Genomic DNA, 17,430 nt, shown 5'->3' on the forward strand with positions numbered 1-17,430 from the left:
CCTGATATAGAAAGACATTGCCATTCCTAGAGCCATGCTGTTAGTGTGGCTTTAAATTACAAATTTGATTTTCTCTGATATTAATAGCAACATGACATTTTTCAACCAACACGACAGGCTAACAGCCAGGTAAATGCAACAACACTGTTAATATACCTATATCAGACAGTATTCTCTGGTTTTACACTGAAAATATCAAAGTACTGGGTTGAATTACCCCAGCAGTTATGCAGAAGTTATGATGGAAACATATGAATATGAATCAGAGTAGCTGGAGACAATTCTGTCACAAGTTGGATCTAAATTTGGATATATTTTGAATAATTATTATTTTGTTAAATGAAAACAATGTACATCTATGCTGCAGTAGGAGGAGTCAAAATTAAAGAAGCCTCTTGAACAAGAGGTGAAATATCTTTAAGTATCTACAACCAAGTCCAACTGACCTTGATTCCTTTTGCATTTTTTGTAAGAAGAATCATATTCTTGTTCAAGGATTTTTCATTCAAAAGTGAACGGCCCAGATCGTGCAGTTCTAACTGTGATTCCTCTCCTCATCTCGAGCCAATGTGTCAATACTTTCATCAGGGACGTAAATTCAGGCTAACAATAATGAATGTTAGAGTAGAATCTGGGTTACACTCATGTGATTTGAGTATTGAGAAGCTCATGAAAGGCCTGCAGGTAGTCTGGCAGACTGGAACAGGGTCCTTGTGCACACTGATAAAAAAGAAGAACTCTGTCGAGACATGAGGTTTTGACTGTGTTCAGTACTCTTCAAGGCTAACTAACCAGTAATGTGAAAAACTGGCACACTGCTGCTGCCTTTGTTTATATTCTGTTGTAACTAGGCCGCTGGTTAATGTGCTCTAATTCTACCTATCTCTGCCTGACTTTCACATGGAAGGATTGTTAGGCAGCCAAAAGGACCATGAATGTTTTCCACACTAAGGTCTACTAGCTATTTTTACACATGCAACAGAGAACTGGATGTGCAATTGTGTCAATTGGGTCAATTGGGAGGAAATTTTTTATGGTCACTGCCCTTTTTTGCAGACAAAGCTGGCTGCACTGCTGATTGAAATAGCAACTGTTTTGTTGATGATGGTTATATTACAGACAAAAGAACCAGTACAAATAAATGATACAAAGTTAGAGGGGCACCCCTGCAGTTTTATAAATAAAATTCAGCCGTATCATCTTGGGTGAGGGGGGAACTGTTGCTCTGGGTGGCCTTGTCATGTTGTGATAATCAGGATTATTTCAGATTGGAGGGACTACAAATTTGTGATGGAAACCCTGGATGGTGGTCCTCATATGACATTCTGCTACAGAATCAAAAAGAAAAAAACGTATGCAGTACAATGCAAATGTTCTGCGTTACTAATGATCCTTTCTGTGGACAGTATAGTGTATGTTATGTGCTTAGAGTCTATTTTTACTTATGCAAAGTTCTGCTTTGCATACACAAGTAAACACATTCACATGCTGTAAGCATACAAACATAACAAGCAAGCAATGCACTAAATTGTACTCCAAAAAAAAAAAACATCACAGGTAATTGACACTGCACTTGTGTCTCATGTCCTTTTTCAGCCGCACTAATGGCTGTAGACTCATGAGCTGTGCCCTAAATCCATACTCCATCACCCATGCTAGTTCTATACAGTATATAATACAAACATTAAAATTAAAATCTGCATACTTTATCATGTTATGCTAACAGGAAATGATTAATTACATGAGATGTTGGTCGTCAGTCTGCGACTTTAGAACGTCACTGTAATTAAACTTAACAAATAAACATGACAATATTAGATTTCCAATCTGTCTCTGGAGCTGTCTCACCACAACTGACAGTTTATTCTAATGTTTTTCAGCTGTGAGCAGCTCTTCCATGTCCTTTGTGCACTGCATTGTGGGAGAATAGTATTAATCAACAGCACACTCAAAAATCAATAATATCTGGTTTATATATGTTTTTTCACTTTTCCTGTGTGAATACACTTCAAATCCTTTTTATGTCAAGTTTAATACCATTTAAATAAGATAAAGTAATATAGTAAATTACAACATTATAACAGAGAGATCATACACTATCACTATACGGATGTAGTTCTCAACTCTACTATCATATTTTGAATCTTTTACGTTTACTTTAAAGACATTATGATTATGATTTAATTTGTGTTGATCTTGTCTGAATTTCTTCACATTGTTGAGACTTTTCTTTGTAATAATGAGACAATAATTAGCACAAATCTTCTGGGATTGCAGTCTACAGTTTACAAAACAGTCCACTAAAGTTAAAATACAGTGCTCTTGTCTGCTAAAGCTGAGGCAGATTCTTCCAATAAACAACAAACAAAACCTAAAAACACTAAAGATGTTGCAATAAGTTGAAATCTCCGTTACACACTCACTTGAATCAACACTGCAGGCTATGCAGCAGATACAAAAACATGCAGAAACTACCCAATAAAAATGATGTACTCAAACAAGAGCAGACTTCTTCATTTGTGAGCCTGCGGGCTCTAAAGAATGATGACAGCTCTGTTTGGTGAATATGGTGGAAACTGGCAACTTGTCAAACTCGTGTCATAAAGTAAGAATGTTGTAATATAGTGATGCTGGACCCTGCTGTTTTCTCTCATTCTTAAAGGAGAAATGAAGTTTGAAACTCACAGGCAGACAAATGACACTCTACATATACAAACACTCACATGCCAGACTGGCCGCAGATGTAAACATCAGTGTAAGGGTGGTAACAGCACAGAGCATGAGGTAGCCTAAATAAAGAAGAAGTGGAAACCACATGGCCAGAAAAGCTCTGGCCTCAGCCATCAGAGGCTGTGACACGGGACTCAACCACAAACCCAGCAGACACCCAAACGCAACGCTTGATCGCAGCTTCTGTATCATGACACAGATATAGGTCAGCAGTGCTAAAGCATGTGCAAATCTGCAGATTATCTCTGCCAGGTTTTCTATGGTCTAATCAGACCAAATCCTCTGCAGTGGAATTCACTCTTAAGTGGAGTTCCACAGTTTGAACCACTGGTCTTAACCAACTATAAATGGGAGATGGTATTACGCTCTTAGGATGCACATTACGGGGTTAGTGTTTCTCATGCCCAAAGGTTTGAGTGTCTATTTTAGGGGGGAAATCATGTACAGGAGTGGAAAGTTGATTCTCATAGCTAAAGAGAAAGACAGAAGAAAATAGAGAAGAAAAAAGAGTTGGCAAAGAACCAAAAATATAAGACAAAATTTTACTGTTGGATGAATTTTCTATAGCATATTTGTATGTGTGTGCATAAAGAAATGAGTTACACTCATTCAGCAAGGCAAGAGAGGACAGAAAGAGGAAAAAACCCAAACTCCAAGGCAAGCATTTCCCACAGTTGGAAGTGATTATTGAAACTGCAGGGGCTGTCTTTACTGCTCTACTGCTTGGCTTCCACTTTACTAATGTATAGCTGAGAGCTGGCCACACCTGCAATAACTATGGTGTGTGCATCCAACTTGGTCCCTGAGCAGGCCTCAGTCTTGAATCTAGATGATTTATAACATATGCAGGTATTCATAATTGATGCCCCCCCCCAGGTACCTAGTGTGACACCAAGTTAGAGAGGAGAAAGAGGGCAAAGTTAAAAATAGCCAAGACACCTACCATCATCTCATCCATTATTAAATACGGCCCAGAGATCTGATCTGACATCTATTATGCCACTCCATACACTGTGGACTAAGACAGAATTAATAGGGTTCTATGACATAATTGCCAAATGAAGATTAAGACTAAATAATGCAGTGTGTTCTATGTACACCAGGAAGAGGAGCATGTACGATATTTAACACCTGTGCTTCATTTAAAAGATATTAAGTTGATAACTTTGCAGTATGATAGTTAAACATCACACTACAGTCCAATGCCAGCCAGCCTGCTTCTTGCCGGGTGCAATTTGAGCTGCTGAGGAAAACCTTTGATGTCCAGCCTATACAGTATATGTTTGCTTTTACCATACCAGCATGTCGGCTCCATGTCAAATGGGCATGGGAAACAGCTGCAGCAGAAGTACACAGTCAAAAATAGATGCACAAGAGCATGTTTTTTCTCTGAGGTACCATAACCATAACAGGTGTATAATTAGGGCCAATACATTCCCTTTGATTCATCCTAAAGATACAAAATGAGCAGATAAGGTAGTTAGTTTAAAGTAAACATTTCTGCTAATTCAGTCTGAACTAAATGTACCAAAGTCAGTTAAAGTGCTCCACCAAGTTTACCCATAAAAGTCCTCATCATGGGGATTACCACTCTGTCTGTGAAAACTATTATATAATATAATGCCTTTTAAGGCTCTCCAAGAGCTTTATCAAATCTGAGAAAATAGCCCTGATGTTGTCATAGTGATGTCGTCAGGTTTATATCAGCCTGCATTATGGGTTTCTAGAGACTGACCATTTCAGCTAAACTTATCATAAAGACTGTGAGTAGGGGGAAACAGCTAAGCTAGTCTGGCTCTGAGCAAAGGTAACAAAACCCATCCACTTTTACAGCTCACTAATTAACATAATATATCTCCTATGTTTAATCCATACAACAACCAAAGTGCTCAAACAACAAACTGTGCTTTTACAAGGGTTGTGTACAAGGTAGGAGGTAGGTGTGGTAGTAGGAGTATTTTGTCACAGTAGGACAGAGCTGTTTCCTCCTAACTCCAGTGTTTATACCAAGCTAAAAGGTTTCACTTTAAGGTGTCCTAGCAGCAATGCCTCCAGCTTAGCCCCATCAAACACAACTGGCAATGTTTGTGTGGGAAGTTGGTGAGAGATCATGACCTTATGTAGCAGTGGTTCTTACTCGTTTGGTCCTGTCTACACATTCCCTGGAGTGGAAAGACTGCAAGTAAACACAAACAAGAACTCCAACAATTTGTCATTTCAAAATTGGAGAAAAATATAAAAAGCGTAAAAATCATTTTGGTCACTTGATATAGAGTACATAATTACACTTCTCCATGGTACGCTTCTTTGAATCAAAATGTATCTTCTGCTTGCATTTTTTATGCTGAGTATAGCGCCTTGCTGCATGACTACCTGAGAAATGGTGTACAGTATCTGTATCAAGAATGACCCACTGGCTTCACATGAAAAAAGCCATGAAAAGAAGAAGAGTAAAATAATACTTAATCATATATCAATTAGGCTTAAACTGCCTATTTAGCTGTTTGAGGTCAGGGGAGCAGATAAAAGCTTCAGCAACTTGACATGTACTAGGTCAGGTGGAAAATGCATCTGTATTTTTACTGTGTAGAAATAAACAAGCCTCAGTTCTCAGGTTTCATTTTAACTGAGATTTAACTATCTATGCTTAACTTCATTACAAGATCAGTAGGCATGGAGAGAGACAATTGACAGCAAAAGCCATTAGATGCAGAAAAATGGCATATTGATCACCATTACGCAACAAGACACAACCACAGGGTTTGTCACATCAGTGCTGTGGACAAGTCTCTAAGAACAAGCACACTAAAGAGGATAAACTGAAGTACAAACAGTGCAGACTTCTGAGACAATAAAACACAATCTGCATTCAAGAAGTAACTTATGAGGAAGCAGCTTTGGCCATTTTGTCATTGATCAGCTGTTTCTGTCAAACCTATCTGGTTGCAATGTGCACCTGGGAGGGTCAGATGACAGGATAAACTAAAGAAGTGTGTGTACATTTGTGTGTGTATGTGTCTCTAGGAGCTGGTGGTGTATATTTCAGTTACCTGGCAACAACTTGAGAAAGTTGTAACAATAGACACCCCACAGTCAGACAACAGGGAATATGCATATATTCATATGTCATAAATGATAACTGTGGGTGTTTTAGCATGAAGTAAATGGACCAACTTTTAACTAGGAAGACTATGGTTTGAGCCTTTGAATTTTTGTACCAAATCTAGTTGTTATTCTGTAGCTGACCCTGACCTATGATCTCCTAATGGATGGAAGGAAAGCCTCTAGAGAATATTACATATCATATAAGATGATGTGCATTCAGCCTTCGTGTGTGAGTGTGTAACAGTCGAGCTCTTTCCCTTACCATCAGCACTGACGTCCTGACAGCCTCGGAGACGCTCTGCCTCAGCTCTGCGGCGGTGCCCGGTTTGTTGAGCCCCCGAGTAAACTTCCTCGCCTCAGGTGGAGCAGAAGCCATAGTACAGTCCACCTGTCATCAGACACCCAGGTATTTCGAGGACTAGAATATGAGGGCTGCCCCGAGCGTCGTTGCGAAGGCTGGAATCCTGCGCTCCAGGCTGTGCGACGTGTGTAAATGCACCTTAACGCTGTTTTATTCTGTCATTATGCTTCTCTTCAACTTTATATTAGCTCGGTCATTGTAGACACCGTAGCGCTTGATACCCGACAGTGACTTCCCTAATCAACAGAAACCAGAGAGCAACATCCAAAGCGTGCTGAGCCCTATCCCGTCAGCGGAGGTCCCTTGCGCAACTGTCACGCCCCCCCTTCCTCAGTGTAATGATGCCCCGAGGGTGAGCTATGTAAACTAATTCATCAATCTTATTTGCAAGCTATACATAAGGACGAAAAAAATCCTACTGTGTATTACATGGCTGCATTATCTCTGTGTGGCTTTGAGACACTGACCAGTGACTTTGTAGTGTCCAAATACCTCTTAATGGTATTTTTCCATCCTCTGGGTCAGTGCAGACACTAAATATCAGAGGCGATTTTAGGTAGCAATCAGTGCCTTAATTGCTGCATGACAATAAGACGCATAAAGTATTTGAACAGCACTAAATACTATTTTAAGGTTATATAACAACAAACCGCACAGTTTTGCCGTAGGCACACGCTAACATTGCCACCTACTGGAATAATTATTGTTTTTAACCACACAGTCTGTGCTTTAGTGTTTAAGCCTTTTATAACGTTATATGACCACACAGAGGCAGTAAAGTAACACTAATAGTTAAATAAGTTGTGATGCCTTTAGTAACAATCGGAAAATAATGTGAAATAATATGACTTTTGTGAATTTGAGTTGAGTTAGTTCTATTACTACGTACTATCACCACTACTACTATCAATAGTAACACATGAGTCTTATTGGGCTAACATTACTATTATTTTACTATTATCTTATTATTTTTAGAAAAATAATACGAATATTTTGCCTCTCTTGGTATTCCATGCGTTTTAAAAATAAATGTGCAAATTGCTGGGACATTTTCCCTTGGGTATTTGTATTAAAATGCAAGTATTACAAATGTTGACTAGGCTATTCTAACTAATTTGTTTTACATTGCATGTTCAAACTGAACCACTTCTTATTTAGCAACTTTGCAAACCATGAACTATCCATGATGGAAACGTTTCAGGTATAACTTAGTACTGCGATTAAATGCACAGGCTTATCGGCAGCCATCTCTGATCAAAGCCTTACAGTGTTAGCACCTAAATAAAACCCCAGTGAATAACTTCGAGAGCCTGAATGCAGCATATTTTTCCAGGGTGTTTTATCCATAGTCTACGGCACAGTGGCGCTGTAGCACTCCTCCCGACTGTGTAGGACTGTCCTCCACCCCCATCACCAACCCACAGCAACCTGATACCGGAGACGAGCGGTCCAGACAAGCCTGCAAACGAGGCGTTCCCAGCCGCCCTGCCTGTCTGTCTGTCTGCCCAGCGGAGCTCCAAACCGTCAATGCCAAACGCCGCCGAAGATCAGACGAAGAGATATCCATCTTCTCCCTCCGTCGTCTGCCATCACTGGAGTAATCGTCTCCGTTTTTTGTAAACCAGAAAAGCTAACTGTAGGTGCGGTTTACTTGTGAATTAATCTTCTCCACAACGAATATCGTGAGATATGATGGGACTCGAAAAACTAACTGGCTATTTGGCTAACCCCTGTTAGCTTCGATAGCAGTCAGCTTGCAACCTAACCGACCTAATTGGCTATGGTCTATATGCCAAATTCCTGCCTGATGTGTCGAAAGAGTGGATGGTTTTTGAAAATGTACAACTGAGAATGGTCTGTAATTAGACGAAGTAGCTGAGCGTCGGTTATTTTTGCGATATTTACCCTCTTTGCCTAAGTTTTCTAGTACCAGACAGTCGCCCTGGGCAGCTAGCATGTTTGCTAGCAGACATGGACGTTGTTCGCTGGCTAGTTGTAAATGGCAGATCCGAAAAACAAGTTAGCTGCTTGGTTTACCTTCCCGGTGTCTGCTGGAGTCGATAGCAGGACTAACTTAACTTTCGTTGACAGTTCATGCTAGTTATCAAACCACTTCAAACGACCCGACACAAACAGCGCTTTTTTCGCATCAATTTCCAATGTGTTGTTCCATGCCTGAGAGAGCAGTTCAAGTTATTGAGCTGACGTGAGGAAAAACGGGACGAAAACATAGTGGTAGCAGAAAAAGAAGAGGACCAGAACAACTGAAACAAGACTTGGAGGAGCTCCAACTACAAGACCAAAGTCGATGTTCACTATCATGGCTGTGGGCCGAATCACGATGAAATCACTCGTTAAATTTGGGTTTTGCCTGACTATTCTCCTGACTTCTGTGGCTGGTAAGTGGCTTATTAGTAAATAGATTTTTTGAAAAGAGGGCAATGTGCTTCTCATTAATATTTGATGCTTTCCTTTTGGCTTCTTTTGGCGTCTGTATTTCGTCCATATAATCGGTTCAGTGCAGATGTCCCTTGGTGAGGTTAATATAAGATGCTTCAGTTTCTACCCAAAATGATAGTTTTATGACTGGGGCAGCTTCAGAGTTATGTTTGTGGAAATATTTTGCAGCTTTAATACAGGTTGTCTTCCATGTAAGCAGACAATATCAGACGCAATTTTCCTAGCTCATCATGTACTCCTGTGTTTTTGTGTGTCCTCCTATCTGTCTGTACCATATCTGTCATTTCCATCTTGTTGTCAGCCTGGCTCATTTTTATGGAGCTCATCTCATTGTAGTTGAGTAAACCTTCATATCTCCTCTTGAACAGAGCAGCAAATGCACCCCTGGCTCCGTATAATCATTCTGTGTACAAAGGCCTGGAAAAACACTGCCAAACATACCGCAGTCCTTGTCTGCCAAGTTGTGCCCCCTGTTCAAGACTTTGGGCTGGAGCCAGGCTTCTGTGAGACCTTGAGCATGATAAGATAGTAGCAGGACTGCTGCTGCTGATGGAGGAACAGTGCATGCAGGGGAAAAAAAGGTGGAATGTGTGAGAAGACAGGAAAGGCATTTTACAAGATGGGTAATTTAGGTGATGGAGGTTCAACATGGTGCTCAGGCTTTGGCATTGTGTTGGAAAATAGTCGATCTTGTGGAGCCTGGTTTCCTCATCCAGTGTTACATGTGAATGTCTGGGTGTGAATGTATGTATAAACAGCTTCATAATAACGTATTATCATTTCTGTGAGTGTGGGTTATTGTTGTGGCTCCTCCATACATTCACAGACAGGCTATTATCAGAAGCCCAGAATAATAACTGCTGTTGCAGAGGGAAATATGTGAGTGTGGAGTGTAATTTGAATACTTAGTGTGACCGTGCTCATTACTTAATGCTGATAGTGCCGAGAGACTGTGTCCCCATTTGCAGCTATTTACATTTGCATTTAACAGACAAGTGGTAGTCTGAGTATTTTTTTAATTCCCACTTTAATGAAATGACAAGCAGGGACTTCAGTTGTTAACGTTGCGTTGTTTAAGGAGGAAGGACTCTCATCTCTTTTCACTTCAGGTATGGGAGAGGGGTGATTCAGCGGAGAGAATAGGACGTGAACCATCTCCTAACGAAATGAGCTGTCAGGTTGTGACGTAGGATCAATTGGGGGGGGGGGGGGCTCGGAGGGGACGAGAGAAAATCTTTATCGCAAACCATTATAATCAGCAAAACGTGAAGCTATGATTTATCCTTTCAGCACACACACTGAAAGATTTCTCATCACGAAATCTTATTGTTTTTGATAAGCTCACCTTTATGAGACATGACATGTAAATTAGTGGTCCCCTAGAGCAGTTTAACGACTATAGAGACGGGCAGAGGATTGACATATTCACTCAATAATCAGTGCAAGGACGATTAATGGATACTTACATGCATGTGTGTCATGTAAACAGCCAATAAATCCAGATCGTTGTACTGTGCAAAATTAATTAGGTCTGCTGTCGGACTGTAGAGACAAACCATTCACTCTATACTGCTGTTTCATGAATGCAAAGCAGAGGTATCACACTGCCCATTTCTTGGTATGATACTTGTAATGATGATGATGAGAGGAAGCAGAGGAACTAATAGTCTGCAGGAGCATGTGAGTCATCTCTTTGACCCAGCACCTTTCCCTTTGCTTCCTCTCTCAGCTCCAACAGTATTACTGCCTCCCATCATCCCTTTTCCCTCGACTCGCCCATTACCATGGTTAATTTCTTTTTCAAATTATTATTAATTTCCCTCCAACTGCCATGTGTTTAACCTGTTTGCAGCTGAGCTCGGGTCGTCCTTCCGCTCCCTGTCCCCCGTGACTAATCAGTGTGTGGGCATATGCCTTCTGCTCCAAAATCTGGAGTAGAAACGGTTCCAAACATGGCACAAGCCTGCAGACACTACCTGCGGCGTGACCACAGGTGTTCTCCAGTAGTGCCATTAGTTTGGGGCTTTTCTCTACCCCAAATTCTATTAAGTTAAGTCCTAGCTTATAGCATATTCATGCTCTAAATGTATGCCACAACCTACATTCAGGCCCTGCTTTTACTGTTGTTCCAGGTAAGCTGGAGGTTTTGGGGTCCAAAGAGGATTAGAGCAGAAGTATTATACCATAGCATAAAATGGAATGCTCATTTGCTCTGGTTGTCCAAACCCTGAAGCTGTGTCTTGTGGGCCCCATACTGTGGCGTTGACAGGCCCTCTGTTAGCCAACCGGGCCATCTCTCTCCAGCCGCCTTGGGCCACGGGGGACTGTTCAAGCTGTCAGCTCTGCGGTCACATCAGCGGCTCAGGAAAAAGTGAAGTTATTGGCTTGAGATTACAGACTCATGCTTAATGCCCATGAGTGTTTACTAGCTTAGGTTGGACCCTACAGAATTTGGTGAGCCAGGTACAGGCTGCTGTCAGCCCTGGCATCTAATCACGTTTTAATGGCAAGGTTGATTGGACAAGACCAAGATGAGGATGAATCAGAATTACTTAAATGCCAAGCACAATAGATGCTGAGGAATTTGCCTCTGTGACAGGCAGATTGCAGCAGAGACATTTTTAAAACAAGGAAAGCAAGGCTATAGCAGAGTGTGAGATATATCCTTAATGCATAGATAATCCTATGCATTATGGGCTGCAACTGTTGTTGTTAGTCCTCAAATAGCAGGGTGTTCAAATGTTTGTGTGACCAACAATCCAAAAACAGTTTGTTAAGATAGATAAAAAACAGAAAAGAGCAGCACAAGAAACTGGAACTATATTTGCTTAAAAAAAATATAACAAACAATTAACCTATTATAAAAATAATTGCAGCTTATTTTTTTGCAAATAGACAGGTTGATTAATAAGCTAATCATTATTACAATAGTCAGCAGATGTATACAGAGACGGTAAGAGAACTGTAAGATTGTGGCACAATAATAAGAACAAATAAAGGTATAGAAGCTAATTTTACAAATCATCCGTGTGGACGTGTGTGTGTGTGTGTGTTAATGGCACTGATTTTGCCTGAGCCCAGGGGTCCTGCTATATGTAACATGCATAATTACTGACCCTAAACCTAGACTGTTGAATGTGCATTATTGTTATTTGGGGATGTGATGCAGCATCCCTGTGGAGGTAAACACAAGGATATTTAACAGTTCATAAAATGCTTAAATTGATTCTAAAACTGTGAGGCAATCAGTGTGTAGGAGTAAAAATAGAGGCAATATGATGATGTGTGCTTACTCTGAGCCAGCAATTTGGCATCAGAATTCGCACAATTGGAGCAATGCAATTTAGACTGTAAAATAAGGAAGTAGTTGCAGAGGCTAGAGGATATAAAAGCACTACACCTACTTTGATTCAATAATGTTTTGCACTCAGTCCACATCTTGAGATATTTCGTGAGATCTCCATTATTTCGTGAGAAGAGATGACACTGACTGCAGCTAGAGACAGACCAATGAATGGAGGAATGGAAGGAGGGGGTGGGAGGCCATTTGGTCTGTAATACAGCTAGCCTTGTACTCTATTAGATGAAAAAATCAATGTCTGTTTCTCCTAGTACCTTGGTTTGAGTTCTGAGCAGAGGTAAAAGCAAAGCGAGATACAATAGAACAGTGTTCAGTCGACCTTCTGGTTTGGCAAAAAGGACAAATTAGTGGATGTTTTAGAAAACAAAAGGTGCAGCCTTGAGATGGTAACTCAGAGTGACAGCCTATGATTAACACAAAGTGTTCTCCTTGACCAGCAGAGACAATAAGTCTAGAAGGCGCAATAAATGTTGCTCAGAGTATGGACTGAACTGTTTTGGTTAGAGGTTTTTGTATTTTTATGGATAGAAGTATTAAAAATTCTATTTCTTAACACCTGCAAGGCTTTAAGGTGAGATTGGCCTTGCTTTCATATTCTCTGCCAGCTGGGTTGACACATCTATGGCTGTTGCTCTGTCTTTGCAGTTGTCCACTACATACCATGTATATCTAAAGCCTTATATGTTTCTATCCATATTCTTCTTAGAGACTCCCCAGAGAGAAAAAACAGCTGAGGAGAGCAGAAGATGGCTTTTTTCGGATGCATACATGTCCTGCCAGTTTATTTCTCTGTTTATCAGTTTGTCCATGTAAAGCACTTTGTAATCTCTGATTTTGATAAGTGCCATATAAATAATTCCCATTATTAATATTACTGTTATTGTTTTTATTGTTGTTGTATTTCTTGAGGTTGATCTTGATAGTAATTTTTCACAACATTAAAGTTAAACAGTCTTGACATGGTCCCCTTAAATATATACATTTATTTTTAATCATAAGATTAAAAAATGGCTGTTTTATCAGTGTAGCTCCTGTGATAAGGTCCATTTAATTAGAATTTTAAATTATCAATTAATCCCATGATTATTTTCTCAGTCAGTCAATTAATCATTAAGTATGTTTAAGATTAATAATGGAAAAACCTCTTACTGTTGAGCTGAGCGTGATCTCATCACTTTGTTTTGTTTTGTCTGGTTCACACTCCAGAACTTGAGGATTTTCAGTTTACTATGATTTAAGAAAAATAAAAGTGAGAAATCTCACAATTTAAAACTTGGACTTGATATTTTTGCTTGAAAAATGACTTGATGATTGTCACAATAGTTGACAATATGTTTTCTCTTGATCAGTGTATCAGTTAATTTCTTGAGCTTTAATCTTTTTAAAGAGAGTAAGTCTAAGTTTGCCATGACATCACAACACCATTCACAGAACAGGTGAAAACCCATCATACCAGACAACCGCAGGCCTCCGGTGGAGTGGGTGGATGTGTAGGGAAATTCAGTCTGTCAGGCTAGTATGCAGCCCATCAAGCCTGTACTGACTGTTCATCTGTTCAACAAGGAAGTGATGTAAACAAAGACTAAATTCAGACATGGCCTACAACAAAACTTTTGCTTGTTCATAAATAATCTGAGATTATACCCCCCTCGGTGTGATAGCAAACACCACTTTCAGTCACCATGTCATCTGTGTTTTCATCACATATTCAGGAAAGTTAAGGTATGGGGGGTGGGGGTGGTGGTCAATAATGGAGGCCTCTAAGCTTTGAGGGTCGTATAAGCCCCAGGATTAGCATAACTGTACCAGACCCAGACAGACACACCACAGACAGAGTGGTGGTGTTTTTGAGGGGGGGTGTGCAGTCCCAGGGCAACAGATGGGATAGATTAAAGCCCACCCCCCCCCCACATCTTTAAATTCGACCAGGGGACTTGAAAAATTGGGGGTGTCAGCAAATACCCTTGAATCTCATCCATCCTACCTCAGCAACAAGCATGCACCCAAACAGCAGCGGCAGGCACGATTAGGGCTGATACATACCTCTGATGGTTGTCGGCGTGCAGCAGCTTGAGCTTTTGTGATAATGAAAACACCACGCACATGGGCACAGATAGTGCCTCTTTGCATTTTGAGCATTTTTGTCTGTGGACGCACCAGCCATGCATGATGGCACATTATTGGCGGCAGGTTCACAGAGTGTGCTCATCGGCAAAAGTAAACAACACCCTGAGAGAAACAAGACTGTTTAAGAGCTTACATTTTTTTATACTGATGCAGAATCAGAACTGTACAAAGGCTCAACATGGCAGCATTATTGCAGTTCTCCCTGTGAAAGCCCCATGAAGAGAGCACAACTTGTATACTTCAGTGGCTGCGGACAGTGCACGCATGTCTGCAGAGGAGATGGGGCGTGCACGGGTGCACCAAGCACGTTTCAGCCTTTAGTCAAGAAAGCCTCCTCTGCTTTTTTTTTTTTTTTTTATCTTCCTCCCCCTCCCATCCTCTGTTTCTGTCTCTAATCTTGGATGTGAACTCGGAACCAGTTGTGGAGAGAAAACAGCCAACACATCAGTGCACTGGGTGACTTTTAATCAAGTCTCAGACTGCCGTGTCTTGCATCTCTCCTGTGGGCCTTGGCAGTAGGAAGGAGAGAGCCAGATTAGATCGCTGTTGTTTTTTAGCAGCGAGGCTGAGGGGAAGAGGGTAGTCTAAGGGGGGTGGGAGGGTGCACCGAAGGCCAATTGGGGGGGGGGGGATTAGCAAATAACTGGGCCATGGGTAAACACTCAGCAGTGCCCGCCATCATCCAATGAACAGGCTTGGAGCAGAGAACTACTCTGAAGCCTTTTGATATGACTACCCTGTCTCTCTCTCGCTCTCTCTCTCTCTCTCTCTCACCCCCCTCTCTCCCTCTGTCATTTGCCTCACTCCACTGGCCTTGCCTGCATACTCTGACCCACAATCCAGTACTGCAGTGGAAGCCAAGATCACACAGCAAGCTCTACAGAGCAGAACCAGGGACATAGACTGCCATGGCCAATCAGAGATAAACACAGAGATTGGCATCCAACCAGAAACTCAGAATTTAGTCACCAACCACAACTAAGCAGAGCTGCAGACAAACCAATGAAAACTAACTGCAGGAGTGCTCCCATGGTTCAGACTGCAAATGAAGAAAGTCTGGTTTGCTTCTCTGTTTTTGTGTATCATGCTACTAAATCCAATAAATATATTTCATAGGGTGAATAGCTTTTTGTTACAAATCAAGAGGAAATGGGAATTAAAGAAGCTGGTGTGTGATCAGTCTGTGCTCTTCATTTATCTCATGCACGCTTGTTATGTGCAGCCGTGCCGGCACAATGAAACTATTTAATGTGTTGCACGTCAGTCAGTGTGTCATAATGTTATTTCAGTCAGACAGCCGGTCACGGGTTGAAGTCGGGCGGGGGTGAAGGGTTAGGGGATTGTGGATATGTTTCTTGGCACTGTACTCAGCCTTAGGTGACATGAGACAAAGTGGAGGATGAAGGTTAAAGCCACCACAGGGCTCCTCACATACATTATTACCACAGTGATTAATAGCTACTACACACTTAGTTGTGTATATATGCAGGAATTGCTATTTTGCTTTGTGTATTGGAGCAAAAATGTACTGAAATAACCATTATCCTTACCACAGTGAAATGCAGAAATCAATTGTACTTGTGAATGAAAACCTAAAATCAATTTCTAGATAAAACTAAGCCTTTTATCTGCTGTTTCTTTTCTTTTTTACACTCTAGATCTCTTACAGAGTGAGTGTCATTATTGGGTTTTTCATCTCATAGTCTTGAATTGTAGTAAAAATATTAATTATTAATGTTGGTGTACAGGGAAAGACAGGAGATACTCTGCTGTATGGATTTCTGTTCTTCCAATCCAGTCTATGGGTGTTGTCACTGGCTCTGCACTTCCTTCTATTGTTCCTTTATGGTTCTCCTCCTTTTACTAGAATTCCTCCCTCCACAACTACCGCCCACACCCCTCAATTGCTGAGTTTGGGCAATTGGAAAGGGAAGCATATTTGAGGCAGAAAAGATTATTGTTCAGGCTGGCATTATGTTTAGTAGAAGAGATTGAGTTTTACAGTCAAGGAAAGTGCATAGTGTCTCTTAACCACATTACAATGGCCAAATTTTAAAATCCCAAATTCAGAGTCATCCTTTTGTGGATGATCACCTCATACGTACAGAGGGGTCTAAAAGTCTGAGACCCATTCACTTGAATGGGAAAGTGATCACTGTATACAGTTTACAGTTATAACAGGGTCAGAATTAACTCTGCGATAGACAAAAGCAGGCCTGTGGTGACTGCTGGCTGAAATGACAAGTCCCATTTCTCATCAGTTGACGATCTATGTAAAAGACATGGATATAAAGAAACAGCATTGAGCTAACTAATTAGTTAGTATCATCTGGAAAAACATAAGATTAGGTCATTATTTTTTTCTAGCTTAAACTTTTCTAGCAATTTGGCTTATATACTTTGACAAGCTCCACAGAGGTCATTTATGCTTTATTATTTGTATTGTCAAAAACAGTAGAGTTTTCACTTTTAATGAGTTTGGCTGGGGTTGCTGGAGACAGAGCTGCTAATGTTCATGTATTAACTATAGTAGCATTCATTACTGGCTCTCACACACAAACACTGTTTAATCTATTCACTGAACTTTTGCTCCAGGCAGTACCTGGATAAGGTTGTTAAGCTATGAGTGAACAGTTGTTGTTTGGAGCCATACCTATTGATATGAAGGCACTTGAAAAATATGTATTCAGTTTTATGAATTAAAGCAACTGGCACAAGAGTCAACCCCTTTACAAAATGAATTTTAACCTTTGTTATAATGCTGAGATAGCTTGATAAAACTAATTATATTTAGGATAATATTGCAACTGATTAGAATTTTATTTACCTGTGTATTATTTTCCCACCTATACACAACATTTTCAGGCTGCAAAAGCACACTTTTCTGCACCTGTCTGTTAACATGCCCTCTGGTAGCAAGGGCAGTTGAAAATATCTTCAGCTTTCAGTGACAGAAGATGGAGAGGAAAATAAAGAGAGGACATAAGAGCTCTGCTTGTTCTGCTGTAGATCAGCCTTCCCTTTCAAATTCTTAAAAGAGTAAAATGGAACTTGGAAATACAGTGTTGCCATGATAAAGTGATATTTTTATACTAAGAATTTCACATGGATTTTATCATTAAAGATTATTTCATGAAAACTTGTTTTTCATTATTTATAGTAGAGACAGTACATTTATGAAGTTTCTGTCTAGATCATCTTCATACATGTATTATCAGCTATCTAGCACCAATAGTTAAGAGCTGATCTTTTCCCCGCAGCAATACAAAAGTGGTAAAATATGAAT

The 17,430-nt window shown here is 40.5% G+C and overlaps 1 protein-coding gene across 1 annotated transcript in view; it reads left to right on the plus strand.

Annotated features, from left to right (window-relative positions):
- The first annotated feature begins 7,630 nt into the window (after positions 1-7,630).
- The window catches only part of LOC108880213 (bone morphogenetic protein receptor type-2-like), a 32,168-nt gene continuing 22,368 nt past the window's right edge, over positions 7,631-17,430 (plus strand). Inside the window, 1 exon segment of the mRNA XM_018671642.2 lies at positions 7,631-8,595. Within this exon segment, the coding sequence (XP_018527158.1) occupies positions 8,505-8,595 (91 nt within the window). The 5' untranslated portion in view covers positions 7,631-8,504.

This window comes from Lates calcarifer, linkage group LG7_2, assembly GCF_001640805.2.
Source record: "Lates calcarifer isolate ASB-BC8 linkage group LG7_2, TLL_Latcal_v3, whole genome shotgun sequence".
Taxonomy (NCBI): domain Eukaryota; kingdom Metazoa; phylum Chordata; class Actinopteri; family Centropomidae; genus Lates; species Lates calcarifer.